The sequence below is a fragment of the Myxocyprinus asiaticus genome, chromosome 45, assembly GCF_019703515.2.
Source record: "Myxocyprinus asiaticus isolate MX2 ecotype Aquarium Trade chromosome 45, UBuf_Myxa_2, whole genome shotgun sequence".
NCBI lineage: Eukaryota > Metazoa > Chordata > Actinopteri > Cypriniformes > Catostomidae > Myxocyprinus > Myxocyprinus asiaticus.
This window is the reverse complement of record NC_059388.1, coordinates 5397742-5416895: the sequence shown is the minus strand read 5'-3', so window position 1 is coordinate 5416895 and position 19154 is coordinate 5397742. Positions and strand designations below refer to the sequence as shown.

At 38.3% G+C, this 19154-nt stretch overlaps 1 protein-coding gene across 1 annotated transcript in view; it reads right to left on the bottom strand.

Annotated features, from left to right (window-relative positions):
* Positions 1-8030: 8030 nt before the first annotated feature.
* The window catches only part of LOC127435320 (sodium- and chloride-dependent GABA transporter 2-like), a 30454-nt gene continuing 19330 nt past the window's right edge, over positions 8031-19154 (bottom strand). The window contains exons 11-16 of the mRNA XM_051688715.1: positions 16314-16426; positions 15868-15999; positions 15584-15686; positions 10145-10245; positions 9892-10038; positions 8031-9169 (exon numbers count right to left, since the gene is read on the bottom strand). Coding sequence (XP_051544675.1) covers positions 9011-9169; positions 9892-10038; positions 10145-10245; positions 15584-15686; positions 15868-15999; positions 16314-16426 — 755 coding nt within the window. The 3' untranslated portion in view covers positions 8031-9010. The remainder of the gene's footprint in view (positions 9170-9891; positions 10039-10144; positions 10246-15583; positions 15687-15867; positions 16000-16313; positions 16427-19154) is intronic.

The window sequence follows — 19154 nt, the reverse complement described above, 5'->3', positions numbered from 1 at the left end:
CGAAAGACGCTGCGGTTGCGGCACCTGGACGGCACATTGTGCTGCTTAGGGATGTATTGAGCCAATAGTAAACATGGTAACATGGTAAACGTAGCATTTGTGGATGCCTGAACATAACTGTTTGCTAGATTAAATGTCGGGAGCATGTGTGAAGCAATGTCAGGGAACATGCTTGCGTGTGCATACATACAACGTCATTTAAGGTTGGTTTGCCTTGAAATTGGAAGGCATCTGAAACTACGTATCCAGACCTACGTATCCATAGTCTGATGTTTATTGAATTTAAACGTATGGTTTGGAGCTTTGTAGATGGTTTCCAACGTTATGCGAGTAATTTCGTAACTCTGTATTATTGACACGGGGTGACTCGTCTTGTTTGATGAGAACGTATTAAATTGTTATGAGTTTGTGCCTGGGAGTTGGATTTAATAGGTACTATATAGGCGCCGTTGCAATAGTGAGATGAATAAAATGACTTGTTTATATAGATGACCTGTAATTAATTCTACAGAAAAACTGAAATATTGTGAGTATGAAGCAAATATATATATATATATATATATATATATATATATATATATATATATATATATATATAGTATATATTACATATTTTGTTTCAGTGTCTTTGCTTTGAATGAATACTCATCTATTTAAACCTTTATGGAGCATTTTAACTTTTTTTTCTGAATAAATTACCTTAACCGCTGATGTGGATATAAATGTGGTCATCTTTAAGAGATGGAAAGTCGAGCTCCGATGTTAAATCACTTCAGGTGAGATATATATATATATATATATATATATATATATATATATATATATATATACTTGAAGTCAGAAGTTTACTTACACTTATGTGGAAGTCATTAAACTCATTTTTTAACCACTCCACAGATTACTTTTTATTGACTATATCACAGTTCCAGTGGGTCAGAAGTTTACATACAATAACTTAACTGTGCCTTTAAGCAGCTAGGAAAATTCCAGAAAATGATGTCAAGCCTAATTTAGCTTCTGATAGGCTAATTGGAGTCAATTGGAGGTGTACCTGTGGATGTATTTTAAGGCTTACCTTCAAATTCAGTGCCTCTTTGCTTGACATCATGGGAAAATCAAAAGAAATAAAAAAAAAAGACCTAAAAAAACATTGTGGACCTCCACAAGTCTGGTTCATCCTTGGGAGAATTTCCAAATGGCTTAAGGTACCACGTTCATGTACAAACAATAGTACGCAAGTAATAAACACCATGGGACCACGCAGCCATCATACTGCTCAGGAAGGAGACACATTCTGTCTCCTAGAGATGAATGTAGTTTGGTGTGAAAAGTGCAAATCAATCCCAGAAAAACAGCAAAGGACCTTGTGAAGATGCTGGAGGAAACAGTTAGACACGTATCTATAGCCACAGTAAAACGTGTTCTATATAGACTAAACTGAAAGGCTGCTCAGTGTAGGGCTTTACTGGTTGTTTAGATCAGTGTTACTATGAGAAATAATTGATAATTATTTCTTCAGTTATTCATTAATATTTAAATTAATTAATTGAATCTAACTCATTAAAACCTCATATGGGGCTCCAGTAAATGTAGTGCGCTACATTTTGGAGTGGGTTTGGTTATTAGCAATAATCAATAATTATCAAAGATCATTATTAATTATTAAAATCAATAGAAAATTGATGAGAATCAATGTTAGCTTTTCTTAATCCTTTAAATCAACAATTATCAAAGATAATCGTTAATTGTTAACATCGATGAAACATTAATTAAAATTAACACTAGCTTAATGATCATTCAAATTCAACAATCATCAAAGATAATTATCAATTATCAAAAATCAATAGAATATTAATAAGGATTAACATTGACGGGGCACCACCCTGGAATCAGGGACTAAAAACCAGATAGTATAACAGTCACAATATTAGATTGTTTTCTTAGGGGATTTGAAACCTTTTCTACCCACACAATATCGATTTTCTGGGAAAAAAACAATGAATGAAGGCTTGAATCTGAGCACTGACATCCCGTCAGCATGACACAGGTGTATGCAAAACAAACCAAAACACTTCTCTTTGTAATATAACAAAGTTTATTTATGCAGTAATATCAATTAATAATTAATACAATACAGTCAATAAACTTCCGGCTTACAACTACAAACTAAACAGTGATATGATTAAATATGAAAACTAAAATAATCCTATAACACATAAGGTGTGTGTGTGAGAGTGTGTGCGTGTGTAAGGAGGGACGCACAAAATTGTGGACATGACTCTCGTGGAGAGTATGTCACGCGAGACTTCCGGCCAGGGAATATGGCCGCGAATGTGGGCGGAGAGAAACCAGTCAATGGTGTCTACCAGTTACCGCGTGTATCCGCTTGTACGATAGCTTAGGGACAAAGCTGAGCTTTATCACGAAGCTATCTACTAGCCAAAAATGTGTCCGAAAATGTTTGTGAGGGATCGCGCGCGTGTGTGTGTGTGTGGTTAGTACGAGAGAGAGAATAAAGTGACGGCCCCAAAGCCGGTTTCACGATCGTGGGAGAGGAAGAAGCTGTTAGTTTATCACTCAGAGACGCGGTGGACGGCTTGTAAACCGTCCCAGTCTTTGATTATTTAATGGATAAACTAAGTTTGCTGGTCTCACCCGCGATGGTGGAAATGCACATCAGTCCAATGTGGTTGGACCACAATACAGCAAATCAAATTCGTGATAATTAATACCCTGAGTATTAGTAATGACTGGACATGGTGGTCCGTAAACTGTACAAGCAAAAACCTTGGTACACAAGAATAACACACTATAATATTATATCTCTGCCCAGACGTAAACCTCTTACTTGAATCGCATGAGGATGCAGAATGTGTGTTCATCCGTCCTTTAACTCAGACTCGGTTCCTCGAGGCTTGGGTGATGACGGGAGGCCATTTCCTCACTCTGTCAGAGGGCGGTACGGCTGCTATTCTTGGCGGGCTGGTGGAGAAATTAGCGACGTCGACTTGATTGAAGATGGAAGAGAAATCTTTTATCTCTTCACTTCTGCAGGTAAATGGATGAAGATGCAGATTGCTCAGCGGTATCCTTCGGATCCGTTAGCGTGTTCGGTGGAACACAGAGTAATCTCAACTCGTCCAGCGAGATGGAGATTGTTTGGCCACAGTTTCAAGTCGGACGTTACTTCCTTGTGCCACGAGGCTGCACCTGAGAGCAGCGATGAGCTGCGTCTACATACGGCGAGCAAAGTTGCTGGAAGCAAATCCCGGAAGCATTTCAGAGGTATTTCTACTCCTCATGATGTCATGGTTGAGGTGCGTTCTGTTGTGTGCCTCATCCAATAGGAGTTGAGAGTTTGATCCTTTAGTGAGCAAGGCTTCATGGGATTTGTAGTCTGTTTTGGACTCCCTTTGTTTGATTTTGGTGCGATTTTTATCAGTATAATTTACGACTTGGAATGTGGGGGCTTGAGTTAGGTTTTATGACTGTGTTAGGCCTGCCTTTGTCTTCTATCTGACTACATGAGGCCCAACATCAGCAAGGAAGAAGTCACTGCTCCAAAACCACCATAAAAAATCCAGACTACAGTTTGCATTTGCACATGGGGGCAAAGATCTTACTTTTTGAAGAAATTTTCCTCTGATCTTATGAAACAAAAATTTAACTGTTTGGCCATAATGACCATCATTATGTTTCAAGGAAAAAGGGTGAGGCTTGCAAGCAGAAGAACACCATCCCAACCGTGAAGCATGGGGGTAGCAGCATCATGCTGTGGGGGTGCTGTGCTGTAGGGGGACTGGTGCACTTCACAAAATAGATGGCATCATGAGGAAGGAAAATTATGTGGATATATTGAAGCCACATCTGAAGACATCAGCCAGGTAGTTAAAGCTCAGTTTAATAGACAGTGACCCCAAGCATACCTCCAAAGTTGTGGCAAAATGGCTTAAGGACAACAAAGTCAAGGTACTGGAGTGGCCATCACAAAGCCCTGAGCTCAATACAATAAAAAATTTGTGGGCAGAACAGAAAAAGTGTGTGCGAGCAAGGAGGCCTACAAACTTGACGCAGTTACACCAGTTCTGTCTGGAGGAATGGGTCAAAATCCCAGCAACTTTTTGTGAGAAGCTTGTGGAAGGCTACCCAAAACGTTTCACCCAAGTTAAACAATTTAAATGCAATGCTACCAAATACTAACAAAGTGTATGTAAATGTCTGACCCACTGGGAATGTGATGAAAGAAATAAAAGCTGAAATAAATCATTCTCTTTTCTATTATTCTGACATTTCACATTCCTAAAATAAAGAAGTGATCCTAACTGACCTAAGACAAGGAATGTCTTCTATGATTAAATAACAGGAATTGTGAAAAACTGAGTTTAAATATATTTGGCTAAGGTTTATGTCAGGGGTCAGCAACCTATGGCTCCTTTTTAAATCATAATGATAACAGAAATCACCCAAATGGCCCTGATCAAAAGTTTACATACCCTTGAATGTTGGCCTTGTTACAGACACACAAGGTGACACACACAGGTTTAAGTGGCAATTAAAGGTTAATTTCCCACACCTGTGGCTTTTTAAATTGCAATTTGTGTCTGTGTATAAATAGTCAGTGAGTTTGTTAGCTCTCGTGTGGATGCACTGAGCAGGCTAGATACTGAGCTATGGGGAGCAGAAAAGAACTGTCAAAAGACCTGCGTAACATGGTAATGGAAATTTATAAAGATGGAAAAGTATATAAAAAGATATCCAAAGCCTTGAAAATGCCAGTCAGTACTGTTCAATCACTTATTAAGAAGTGGAAAATTCGGGGATCTCTTGATACCAAGCCAAGGTCAGGTAGACCAAGAAAGATTTCAGCCACAACTGCCAGAAAAATTGTTCGAGATACAAAGAAAAACCCACAGGTAACCTCAAGAAAAATACAGGCTGCTCTGGAAAAAGATGGTGTGGTTGTTTCAAGGAGCACAGTATGATGATACTTGGACAAAAATGAGCTGCATGGTCGAGTTGCCAGAAAGAAGCCTTTACTGCACCAATGCCACAAAAAAGCCTGGTTACAATATACCCCAAAACACCTTGACATGCCTCACAGCTTCTGGCACACTGTAATTTGGAGTGACGAGACCAAAATAGAGCTTTATGGTCACAACCATAAGCACTATGTTTGGAGAGGGGTCAACAAGGCCTATATTGAAAAGAATACCATCCCCACTATGAAGCATGGTGGTGGCTCACTGATGTTTTGGGGGTATGTGAGCTCTAAAGGCACGGGGAATCTTGTGAAAATTGATGTCAAGATGAATGCAGCATGTTATCAGAAAATACTGGCAAACAATTTGCATTCTTCTGCACAAAAGCTGCGCATGGGACGCTCTTGGACTTTCCAGCACGACAATGCCCCTTAGCAAGGCCAAGGTGACCCTCCAGTGGTTACAGCAGAAAAAGGTGAAGGTTCTGGAGTGGCCATCACAGTCTCCTGACCTTAATATCATCGAGGACGACCAAAGACTTTGCATGACCTGGGGTCATTTTGCCAAGATGAATGGGCAGCTATACCACCTGCAAGAATTTGGGGCCTCATAGACAACTATTACAAAAGACTGCACGCTGTCATTGATGCTAAAGGGGGCAATACACAGTGTTAAGAACTAAGGGTATGCAGACTTTTGAACAGGGGTCATTTCATTTTTTTCTTTGTTGCCATGTTTTGTTTTATGATTGTGCCATTCTGTTATAACCTACAGTTGAATATGAATCCCATAAGAAACAAAAATAATGTGTTTTGCCTGCTCACTCATGTTTTCTTTAAAAATGGCACATATATTACCAATTCTCCAAGGGTATGCAAACTTACCGATCAGCCACAACGTTAAAACCATCTGCCTAATATCGCGTAGGTCCCCCCACCAAAATAGCGCCAACCCGCATCTCTGAGATGCTATTCTTCTCACCACAATTGTACAGAGTGGTTATCTGAGTTACCGAAGACTTTGTCAGTTCAAACCAGTCTGGCCATTCTCTGTTGACCTCTCTCATCAACAAGGTGTTTCCGTTGACAGAACTGCCGCTCATTGGATGTTTTTTTTGTTTTTGGCACTATTCGAAGTAAATTCTAGAGACTGTTGTGTGTGAAAATCCCAGGAGATCAGCAGTTAAAGAAATACTCAAACCAGCCCATCTGGCACCAACAATCATCCATGCAATTATCTAATCAGCCAATCATGTGGCAGCAACGCAGTGCATAAAATCTTGCAGATACGGGTCAGGAGCTTCAGTTAATGTTCACATCAACCATCAGAATGGGGACAAACCGTGGCATGATTGTTGGTACCAGATGGGCTGATTTGAGTATTTCCATAACCATGATCTCTTGGGATTTTCACGCACAACAGTCTCTAAAATTTACTTTGAATGGTGCAAAAAACAAAAAACATCCAGTGAATGGCAGTTCTGTGGACTTAAACGCCTAGCTGATGAGAGAGGTCAGCAGAGAATGGTCAGACTGGTTCGAACTGATAAAGCCTACAGTAACTCAGATAACCGCTCTGTACAATTGTGGTGAAAAGAATAGCATTTCAGAGTTGCAGGTTGGCACTGTTTTGGCGGCACAAGGGGGACCAACACAATATTAGGCAGGTGGATTTAATGTTGCGGCTGATCTGTGTGTATGTGTGTGTATATATATATATATATATATATATATATACACACTACTGGTCAAAAGTTTTGAAACACTTATTCTTTATTATAATTTTTTTCCTACACATTTTAGAATAATAGTAAAGTCATCAAAACTATGGAATAACATAAATGGAACAATGGGAATTATGTTGTGACTAAACAAAATCTGTGTTATATTTTAGCATCTTCAAAGTAGTCACCCTTTGCCTAGAATTTGCAGACATGTACTTTTGACATTTTCTCAACCATCTTCTTGAGGTATCACCCTGGGATGCTTTTTAAACAGTATTGTAGGAGTCCAATCTATGTTGGGCACTTATTGGCTGCTTTTCTTTATTATTTGGTCCAAGTCATCAATTTCAATTTCAATTTTTTTTATTACATTTTAGCTTTATAATGAAATAAATTAATATGGTGGCACAATTTTTAAATGATTTTTAAGATCATGAGAAACATTTCAGTCAAGTGTTTCAAAACTTTTGACCGGTAGTGTATATATATATATATATACAGTATATATCATTTTGACTAATTGCCTGACATATTGTATACTAATGGACAAAATAGCAAAGAGCAAATAATAATACAACAACATATGCAATATTTGAAAAATTTATTTGTGAAAATAAAAGAAAACAAAAGTACACTAAACAAATTATTTGTCCAGTTGAAAAGTCTTCCAAGACAAAACACTAAAACATAATTTACCTTCAAGGGACATACAAAAACTACATGTTTGAATGCTTTAGGATTACATAGGATGATAAAAATATATCATATAAAAAACTACATTATGTATAGATGCCTATACTACATCATCTTGTACAGAAGTGGGATATCAAAAGTGATATGGACAAGAAGTACATATAGATAAAGAAAAAAAAAGGGATAAATATGTGACATTCATAAGAGTGCTAAAATTGTTTATAGACATCAATACATCAATAATACAGAATTCATATTTTTGAAAATTTGTGCCTGCAGAAATGTCAACACAAAGTGAAATGAGAAAATGTAAACAGCTCAAAACATTTATATAAACTAAAATGAACTGTTAAATCTATGACCAGACTGAAACTGAGAAGCTAATAACTAAAAGTTTTGTACTCTATCAAATGCTAAGGGTAAATCTTGAAATATGGCCAATTTGCTTTCAAAGACTTTGCTAATATATATATATATATATATATATATATATATATACACACACACACACACACAAAGTATATTAATTATTTTTAAAGCTTAAAAATAATTAAAATACTGTGTGTGTATATGTGTATGTGTGTATATATATATATATATATATATATATATATATATATATATATATATATATATATATATATATATATATAATAAATTCAAATTTGCTAATAATAGTATTTTGATTCTTGAATATTGAGCTGAATAATCTTCTCAGAATGTGTAGCCTATCTTTTCCTAATACTTATTTAATGGTTGTTAGTTGCCTCAGCTGCTCTTTCAACTGACAAATCTTGATTAATTTGTTTGGACTCATAGAAAAATGATCAAAAATCTATTATGACTAAAGCCGAACGCACTCTGTTGGATTTTGCCACTATGTTGTATTTGAACGAAGTTCTCTCATGCACTCATGAACGTGCGATGGATGTCTAGATTTTCACTGAAATATACTTTTTTAAGTTTAAAAGTGAGTCAGTATAATGTTTTCCTTTTGTATTCTGCATAAGAAAAAAAGTAATATGCATTTTGAATGCCATGAGGGTGAATAAATTATGACAGAATTAGGGTGAATTCCAATAGAAGGTGATCATCCCTATGCCCTGCTTACTCCGAAGGACAGAGCTCTTAATGTGGTAACTCTGAAGGGAGCATGGCATTACTGTATAAATGTACCCTTCACTAACAGTCTTGTTGAAGGGGCATTTGTGAAAAATTTCATTTTCTTACTTTTGTTTGGTACAACCTTAATTTTGGGGTAAACTATTCCTTTAATAATTTTTGTACTGTTTAAGGCTTAGGCTGTTTAAAATGAGTTATAGTGGATGATCTGACATTAAAGACTTTTGATGTTGTACAGTCTGCCGCATGCTTTTCCAAGGATCTAATTTGGGGTCATATCGTGAAATCTGACGAACAACAATCATAAACGACTGCAACATTTGTGCACTGTACTGGCTTAGCACAAATTATTCTAACCAATGGAACCAACTAAGCAAATAATTGTGTTTATTTGACACCCTGAGTGACATTTAACCATTAAATTAGAAACAACCTAACAAAAGTATAATACAAAACCTGCTATAAAGACATGTGATGTTATCACTGTACATCCTCAAACTCCACTGGTGTGGTGATTGATTACTTTTTCCTCTCCATCTTCTTGATGTTGGGATCTCTGTGGTTTAATGATGACACAATTAAACAGTGTGAGACGTGGATTGTTTGGTCGGATCTGCTTCAGGTCACTAGAGGGGGTGATGATGCCACGACCCTGAGGAGACGGAGTTACACATTATTACCAATACACATTAATTGTACAATAAGTGTCAGATTTTTTTTTTTTTTTTTTTATCAAGGGGCAATATTTACCTCCTCGAATTGATTTTAAAGCCAATTTTTAATGCTACGGGGGTATTGTCTGGTATTGGGTGTATTGGATGGATGAATGGATGATTGGCAGATGGATTGGTAGATTGACGGATGGATTGCAGAATGAATGGATGGATGATTGGTGAATGGATGGATGGATGATTGCAGCACTTTTTATGTTGTCTCTTTAAGATGAATCGCATATGTTGCATCCTTCCTCATTTTGTAAGTCGCTTTGGATAAAAGCATCTGCTAAATTAATAAATGTAAATGTAAATGGGTGGCAGATGGATGGATGATTGGCAGATGGATGGATTGATGGATGATTGGCTGGCTGGCTGGCTGGCTGACTGGCTGGATAGTTGGCTGACTGGCTGGATGGATGAATGAATGATTGGCAGATTGATTGGCAGGATTTGAATTGCTGAATGGATGGATGGATGGATGGATGGATGGATAGATAGATAAATGAATGGATGGATGGATGGATGGATGGATGGTTGGTTGATGGATGACTGGCAAATAGATGGGTGATTGGCTGATGGGTGGATGGATTACTGAATGGATGGATGAATGGATGGATGGATGGATGGATGGATGGATGGATGGATGGGATGTTCTCACCTTTCTTAAGGAGATGAGAAGGAAGACTGGGATACAGATCATAGGAATGAGTGCTAGAAGAGGTGCAACTCCATAACTCCAGTCTGGTACAAATTCATCACTGGATGGTGCAGATTTACTACCCAACAGGTTATACAGCAGAGTAGTCTACCCAAAGAGAGAGAGAGATTAACAAAAGGATGACAATTTGGAACAGTTTGTCTGCCTTTTTAGAATGCTTTTTTTTTTTTTTTGGTACAATAAAATAACTCACGGCACAGATGAAGGGTGTAATGAAGAGCCAGCAATACTTCAGCACAGGGAATGGTGCGTATCCTATCATATCCTCAATGTTATCATAGAAACGGCCCGCACCTGCAAACCAGCCATTTGCATGACAATGTTGGTTATTTTTGTGATTGTTTACTTGTCTCCCAATTTGGAATGTTATTCCATAGTCACGGCATATTTCACACAGTACTGCTTTTTGTATGACTAACTTTTAATTGCAGGATTAGTTTTCTTAGAGAAAATAAACATTCAGTGGAATTAACTGTGTAAATTAGGTTAAGAATAATACCCTACAAGGCCAGTAACTGCGCTAACTAAACTGAGAAAAATGGCTTCAAATTTGATTTTTTTGACTGCCAAGATGTGGATTACAAAACAGTCTCATTCATTCTCTTTTAATTTGAGCATAGTTGAGTAAAACCCATTTGTCACAGGACAGATCATAGTCTAAGAGACCAGGTTTCAATAATAGCACAATTTTGACAAAATGTGTAGTTACTGTGATTATTTACACTGTTACAGTGTTATTGCATAATTAAGTACAGAGTAATAACTAGAAACTGAATGTATTTAAAGGCCCCATGAAATGTTTGGGCGTGGCCCATATTCACTTATCGACTTATATCTTCTAAATGCAAAGTCTAAACATAATGAAACTATGTAAACTTTGACATGAAGACATTTTGAGGATACACATCAAATTGTGTCCACTTCTGCCCATAAGTGGTGCTATAACTAAAAACTGTCGAAACCATTTCATCAAGGAAGTTGGAACTTGGCATGCATCTTCTTTGGTTCAAGTGCTAACATAACCTTACCATATCGATTCAACAAGTCAGGAAAATGGCTGCCAGCAGGCAATTAAATTTCAGCCCCTAGTAGCTTAAACTGCAAATGGCTGATGGTCATGAAACAAGGTTTGATTAGCACAGTTTTCTTTACTGTGCTGGCATATTTCCTATTTAAACAGAATGTTTGGAAGGGCCATGTTGAAGGGCTCATCATAATTGTTTTTTTGTTTTGTTTTTTCTTAATTTTTTTAATAGCCAAAGTTTAGTTTATATCACAGGCACAGCCATGAGCCATGATTTGCTACTTGCTATTGCTAGTTGATGTGAGGTGGTATTAGAGGGAGGGACATTGTCATTCTCGAGAGCATTTTATTGGACATTATTATAGTGTATGTGAGTCATTAACCCTGCTATAGTATTGTCATTTTTTACCAAAATATATATATATTTTTTTATTTATCTGAGCAGTACAAGACTTGGTGAATTTTCATCCATTTGCAATCTGAAAAAAATAATAAAAAAAAAAAAATTAAAAAAACGGGCTTGATTCGATAAGTCTAAGTGGTCGTATTAAAAACAATTATTAAAAAAAGCGGCACCTTTTGGTATTTGCAGTCATAATTGACCGACCATTGAAAATGAATGAGAAAGACCAAAAATCAGATCATATCTGTCATATACAATCAACAAATCAGCCACAATGCAGAAAACAAATTACAGGCTGAGACTCTAAAACATCCTCAGTGCAAAACATACACACTCACCCACAAACGAACTGGTGAGACAATAACACAGAGGAGAGCTTTTTTTTTTTTAACATTTGTCAGTAAAACCAATAAATCAATCATAATGCTAAACGCACTCAGAAGTTTGAAATTGCTAAATGTTTACTCTGATTTTTATGTTTTATACTCTAATTGAATTTTCAGAATTTTGCATTTCTGTTTCTTGATGTTCATTTTCTTGACATTATTATGCATTTATTTTGAGTTATAAAATTTTTATATTTTAAATAAATTATTGATAGAAAAAACGCTTAATCTGTGTCTTCTCTTTGTAACGCCATGGTCATTTTTGATTGCAAGCATAATGACATTAACTGCAAAAACTGACACTTCAAATCAGTTTAAAATGCTAAACTTTGACAAATAATAGTTTGATAATGTCTAAATATATGTATATCCAAATGCATATATTGTGATGAAATATAAAATTAGGTTACAACAAACCATCAAACTACACCTTATGTGGCTACAGCCATCTACTGGCTGTTACTGGCATAACATGGTTTTCAAGTTGTGTTATTTATATTTTGTTCGCCAGATGGCAGCAATCTCAAAAATGACCACGAATGAGGGAGGTGCCCTTTTTCAATACCATTTTCCTTTGGTTACAATGAACAAAAATCCATTATTGAGTGAATAAACAAAAAATCTGTGTTCAAAACCTTGTCCTTGTCTTACCTCGATTCACTATGATCAGCCTACAATAATGATTTTATTCTGGTCGAATTTGGTGCAAAATCATAGGCTTACGTAATTTGTCCTTGTGTGTTTGTGTGATGTCTTTAAGCTTAGAAAAGAAGGACTGGCTGTGTTGTGTGAGCGTCGGCTGGGGAAGCTATGGCAGGTCAGTCAGTCGCAGTTCAGGACAGTGGCCGGAGAGACATTAGTCTCCGGATAGGTGTTTAACTATTAACTGTTTGGGAGAGTTGATTACTTGCTATAATGCTTGGATTTGTCTTCTGGTAGGTTTGTTGAAGCTTTTGATGGTTGTCATGCTTTAATTAATCTAAAATTACTCATGCGTTTACCGATGGTGATGTTTTTAATAAGCATTTTTTTTTTTTTTCGGTGAAGTTACTGTACCATGTTTACTAATATTCATGAGTATTTTATAACATTGCTGCAGTTTCAAGATTTGTGTTTTCATATTACAGTCTTATTGTTTGCAATACATACACCTACTATTAGTATTATGGTTCATTGCATTGTCCACTTAGGCTGCAGATTGTATAATAAAAGATAAGTGTCTTCAACTGAACTCATATCAGCCATACCACGAGTTTCAGCTCTTAAATTGAAATGTGTAGTACAATACTAACATTAATGTGTAGTGGATAAAACAATTGAATAATCATATTTACAGTTGCAATCGAAATTATTCAACCCCCCCCCCCCCCCCCCCCCCGTGACAGTAAGGATTTTCAAAGGTAAGCTTTTCTGATGACCCAGAATTTTAAAACTTTACATCAGTTGAGTGACACATTCAAAGTCATAGTGTGAATGTATATCCTAATATTTCTAAATAGCAGGATTTTTTTTTTTAAATACAGCCATGTCATAATTATTCAACCCCTACTGCATGTAGCTGTATCTTAAATATGTAAGGCTACACAAGTAATTGTTTTAAAACAAAATTAAGTCATCAATCTGCAATGGCACTTATTTAAGTTTTAAAATGTAAGTTTAGCGTTGTAAGCAAAAATGTATTTCTATGCAAAAAATGCAATTAAAAATAAGCTGTCTCAAAAGATAATAGAGGAGATTATTTCATTACACAAGAAAGGTCATGGCTAAATGTACATTTCCAAGGCACTTCAATTTCCAATAGACAAAGTTGGCAGCAGCAAGGGAAATGTTGACTTGAATATTCAAAAAATAATTAGGAATGACCTGTGGAGTCCAGGAAGAATGTTTTATAGACGTATGACATTAAACTGAAAATGATTTTTAGACCCATGGGTCAGCAGTACGTCTGGAGTAAGATGACAAGGTCATGATAAGAACCACACCATCCCCACAGTCAAGCATGAGGTGGGTCTGTCCTGTTATGGAGGTGTTTTGCGGCTGCAGGAAATGGCTATCCTGACTATGTGACTGACACCATGGATTCTTTCAGGTATCAGGCCATTTTGGCATGAAAAATGTGATGCCTTCAGTGTGTAAATTGAAGCTCGGTGATCACTGGACTTTCCAGCAAGACAATAACACCAAGGATGCATCCAAGTTTTCCAAAATCTGGTTCAGGGATAGGTCGTGAAATGTCCTTAAATGGCCCTTTCAGTCCATCATTAAAATCCCATTGCAAACCTTTGTTGGGATTTCAAGGAAGCAGTGGCAGCACAGAAACCAAAGAATGTCAATGAGCTGGAAGCTTTTGCTCATGAGAAATATGTAAAATTTCTAATAGAGAGGTGTCCGAAGCCTGAGAACACTTACCTGAAACATTTATTTGCTGTTATTAAGGATAAAGGATGCTCAACAAATGATTGACTTTGGGGGTTGAATATTTTTGACATGACATTTGTGGAAATAATTTTTTATTTTTTATTTAAAAAATTGGGTAAACTGAACTCTTTGTTCCCAAAATCACTCAAATGTGTATTAAAAACTTACTTTGACTGTTTACTGAGGTTTTAGTTGATGTGTTTTAATTCACATCACCAGAACATATTGCTGGTCAGGGGAGTTGAATAATTTCGATTGCAACTGTAAATATGAAAATAAGAATGTTTGTCTTACTCAAAGCAGGTAATGTCTCAGTTATAAATGAGTAACATAATATCAGCGTGAAAAAAGCACTTCATATCTCTGAAGGATGATCACAGACAATGCAAGTAATTTCAAACAATGAGATTCATCCACCAGAAGAGCAGTACTGAAACACAACTCGTGTTTAATGTTTCTCAGCAAGCTGCTTGCAATTTTAGTGTACCATTTTTAACACTTGTATTACAGACCTACCTACAGTTACAAACTTATTCCAACATGATTAGCTCACCTGATAGAGTGTTAGACTTTGGAAGGCAGGTGCTTGAGCCCAGCCAAGAACACAGTCTGACACGGGAACCGAGAGTGTCATTGAAGTGACACGAAATTATGTGGTTGCTTCAGAAAATATGCTTTTCATGGCTCAGTTGCTTTTAGGACACTAGCATTTAGGTTTAAGTGTAAGTTTAGGTAAGGATGTCTGTTTTGTTCACCTCTCATTTGCTTTTAGGACACTACTGGTTAGGTTTAGGTTAAAGTTTTAGGTTAGGGAGGTACATTTTACTCATTAAAACTGCTATCGTTAGATATCTTTAGACCTTAAAAACCCCATCTTATTACGACACCGTTTCACTCGCTTTCGGTGCCCCTCCCTGGACATTTCACTGGGAAAATGCAGCGAAGCGTGTAATGAAGCACATAATTTTGTTTTGCAAAAATGTTGCCGCAGTCACGTTATTTTTAATGGGATCAGGCTGTTTAATATTGTTGATCCATTTTCCCAGTAAAAATAGTCAATTACATTATAAATGTATGTCAGTTCTAAATGTGTAAGTCTGCTAAACATATAGTTTGTCAACTTTAAAAAAAATACACTATAATTTAGATGGCTTCAGATCTAACAGATATGAACTAAAAGTCACAAAAGTCCACTTTTTATTTCATGGGGTCTTTAATATGTAATTATTTTGTAGAGCTGCCCATAATTACACATTGTGTTATGATTATTCATATTGTAATATCTAATGATTACAATGTGTAAAACATTTACATGGATATAAAATGTCATCTATTGTTTGTCATCTAATGTTTTGTTTTGTTTTATTTTGTGTTATGTGCTGGGAATGTTCTGTCTCTTACCGTAGACCCACGCAATAACAACAGTCTCAAAGCAGGCGATAAAAAGCAGGTTTGTTCCGCTAGGGCCGTAAGTGTCCATCACATTGAACAGATGGATTCCTCCCTGAAATATGAGACAGATACATTAAAAATGTCAATAAACAGATAATCAACAACTTAAATTAGTAATAACAGAGTAATATCTATCTATCTATCTATCTATCTATCTATATATCTATCCTGTCTGTCTGTGTGTCTGTCTGTTCTGATCATTTCTATCTCATTTAGTTTTTTTCTCTCTTTACCTTCGTGATGAATGGCAGACCAAGTAAGAAGCAGATGACAGCGATGGCCAAAACCAAGAGCTCTCGACGCTTGCGTAACTTATCAGGAAACAGATCTGTGAGGGCCGTGGCTAAACTCTCCATACACACAAACTGAAACATAAATATACACATAACTCACATGTACTGAATCCTGATGAAAGACTCTTACCCAAATGGTGTATACAGTACAAACACTACCAGTACAAAATATGCATACCCTTGACTGAATTTATGTTTGTTATGATCTTAAAGACCTTTTAATCTAAAGGCTTGAGCTTAAATGCTTGAAATTAGTTTTGTGAAAAAATATAAATTGTGACAGTGTATGAAATTCTTTCCAAACTTAGTGGTGTCCAATCTTTTTACTGGTAATGTATACTGAATATTCATATACACATATACAGCAAGACATTGAATATCTGTACCTGGCTGTCGAGGCCCAGCATGAATACCATCAGAAAGAAGAGAAAAGACCAGAACTGGGGTCCAGGTAAAAGAGACAGAGCTCTAGGATATGCTATGAATGCTAATCCAGGCCCTGCAATGAAGTAGAAAAAATCACCTTATATTTCACACATACATTCATTCTTTTTCATTACTGCAATGTGGTATTACCTTGCTTTTTAATGCAAATGACTGATTTATTATAAATTTATAAATTAAAGACATTATTTTGTGTCCAGAGAAACATTCATACACAAGCCTCAAATGTTGGCCTGAGATGCTCTCTTGTGGTTAATGGCAACATAGCAAGTGTGTCATGGCTCCGGCGTTTGCTTTTCTCTCTCCCTCGTGTTTCACAGGTAGAGTTGGTGAGCCTAATCTGCGTTTGCATGGGAACGCTGATCGCTCTCGGGGAGGCGTCGATTACGGTAATGGGTTTCTCACACACTCCACCTGTCTTCCTCTGATTGCATGCCCTACTTTATCCCTTGTGTGTTCCTAGTATGTTTGCTGGTTTATTGTTTGCTGTACCTTAACTTTGTTCTTCTGTTTAGTGTGAAGTTCTGCTGGTTGCTTTGTCTCCAGTGGTGTTTGCCCATCAGATCGCTGTTGCCTGGTGATCATGCTCGAGGAGGATTCCTTGGTTTCTGCTCGCATGTTGGGAGACTAGTTCTGGGCTCTGCTTCGCACCACTCTTCAATGGATTGTTCCGGACCTCCACAGCACACACTGACGACCACACTATCCTCACCCCAGTGGCTTCCTTATTGAGCTTGACCGAGCTGGCGCTGTAGCACTTTTGTGTAGACTGTTTCATTAAAGACTTATGAGCATTACCTCTACATTTGGGTCCTGTCTTTCCCCAGTGTGACAGAATAAACCAGCCAGCTATGGACCTAGCGGTGGAGACCGCTGTTCACTCTGCCCTGTCTCAGCAAGGGGCTCTGCTTGGTCGACATCAAGAGCAGATTTCCGCATCGAACCGCACCATGGAAATGATGGCCTCGCAGCTCGTGGAGCTTACTACGATGGTTCAGCGGCTCTGCCTCCCTCCTGATCCTAGTCCAGCATAGGATTTACCTCCTCCCCTCTCGACAGTTTCACATGCCTCAACGAGCAGATCCGATGTGCGAATACTTCCCCCAGCTCCATACTCAGGTGAGGGATCTGTAAGGTCTTTTCTCTCATGCTGCTCACTCTTCTACTCTATACAGCCCTCTACCTTTACATCTGACATCATGAAGATTGCATGTGTTATCACGCTCCCTCCGGGAAGGCCGGAGAATGGGGAACAGCTATGTGGGACAACTGTCATGCCTGCTGCTCGTCCTATGAGGCGTTTTCAACTGAGCTCCGCCGGATTTTCAATCACACCGCTCAGGGCCGGGAGGCAGGGAGAGTGTTGTCTGGACTTTCCCAGGGGAACTGGTCGGTAGTGGACTTCGCGGTTGAGTTTCGCATGCTGGCTGCCTCCAGTGACTGGAATCACCATGCTATGTGGGACCACTTTATGTGTGGATTATCTGACTACACCCAGGATGAAATTTATTCACTGGATTTGCCCCCTTGATTTGATGACTTAGTGGATTTAGCCATTCGAGTCGATCAGCACCTGGCTCAACACCTAGAACTTCGTAAATGCCGCTACTCGTCTGCTTGGACCGCTGAGGCTCACCTTCTAGCCACTCCTTCTCTCACCTCTCCAGACCCTCATCCTTCTCCTGAACCCATGCAGGTGGGCAGTTACCATGGTTTCCAGGAATCACACTGAACAGCTGTCATTCCTTCTCATACAATCTCCAGCTACCCCAGTTGTTCTTGGACACCCATGATTGGTAACACACAACCCTCACATTGATTGGGCAACCAACTCTGTTTTGTCTTGGAGCTCTTTCTGTTCTTCACACTGTCTTAACTCTGCTGTCTTCCCTGTCCAGTCTTATGTTTTGTTACAGGGTGAGCCGGCAGATGTTTCAGGTGTTCCACTGGAGTATCATGACTCGAGGGTGGTATTCAGCCGATCCCACGCCTCGACCCTTCCTCCTCATTGCCCGTACAACTGCGCTATTGAATTGCATCCTGGCACCTCTCTGCCTCGAGGATGGTTGTATTCACTCTCTGCCCCTGAGAGGGAAGGCCATGAACAGGTATATAAATGATTCTTTAGCAGCCGGTCTCATCCGCTCTTCCTCATCGCCCACAGGGCGGGGTTCTTCTTTTTGGAGAAGAAGGACGGCACGCTTATACCCTGCATAGATTATCGAGGGCTGAATGACATCACGGTTAAGAACCATTACCCTCTGCTGCTGATGTCCTCAGCTTTAAAACTCTTGCAGGGGGCGTCCGTCTTTACGAAGTTGGACTTATGGAATGCTTACCATCTGGTCCATATGAGGAATGGGGATGAGTGGAAGAGGCATTTAACACCCATAGGGGGCACTTTGAATATTTGGTCATGCCTTTCGGATTGGTCAACACCCCCGCCATCTTCCAGGGGCTTGTGAATGACGTACTTCGAGACATAGTCGATTGTTTTGTTTTCGTTTATCTCGACGGTATTCTGATCTTCTCCCAGAATATACAAGACCATGTGTGGCACGTCAGGCAGGTTCTTCAGCGACTGCTAGAGAATCAGCTGTTTGTCAAGGCGGAGCAGTGCGTTTTTCATGTACAGTGGGTTCCGTTCCTGGGGTTCGTCATTTCATCCGAGGGAGTGCGTATGGACCCGGCAAAGGTAAAAGTCGTCGCTGAGTGGCCAACCCCAGATTCTTGCAAGGCTTTGCAGAGGTTTATGGGGTTCGCTAACTTTTATCAAAGGTTTA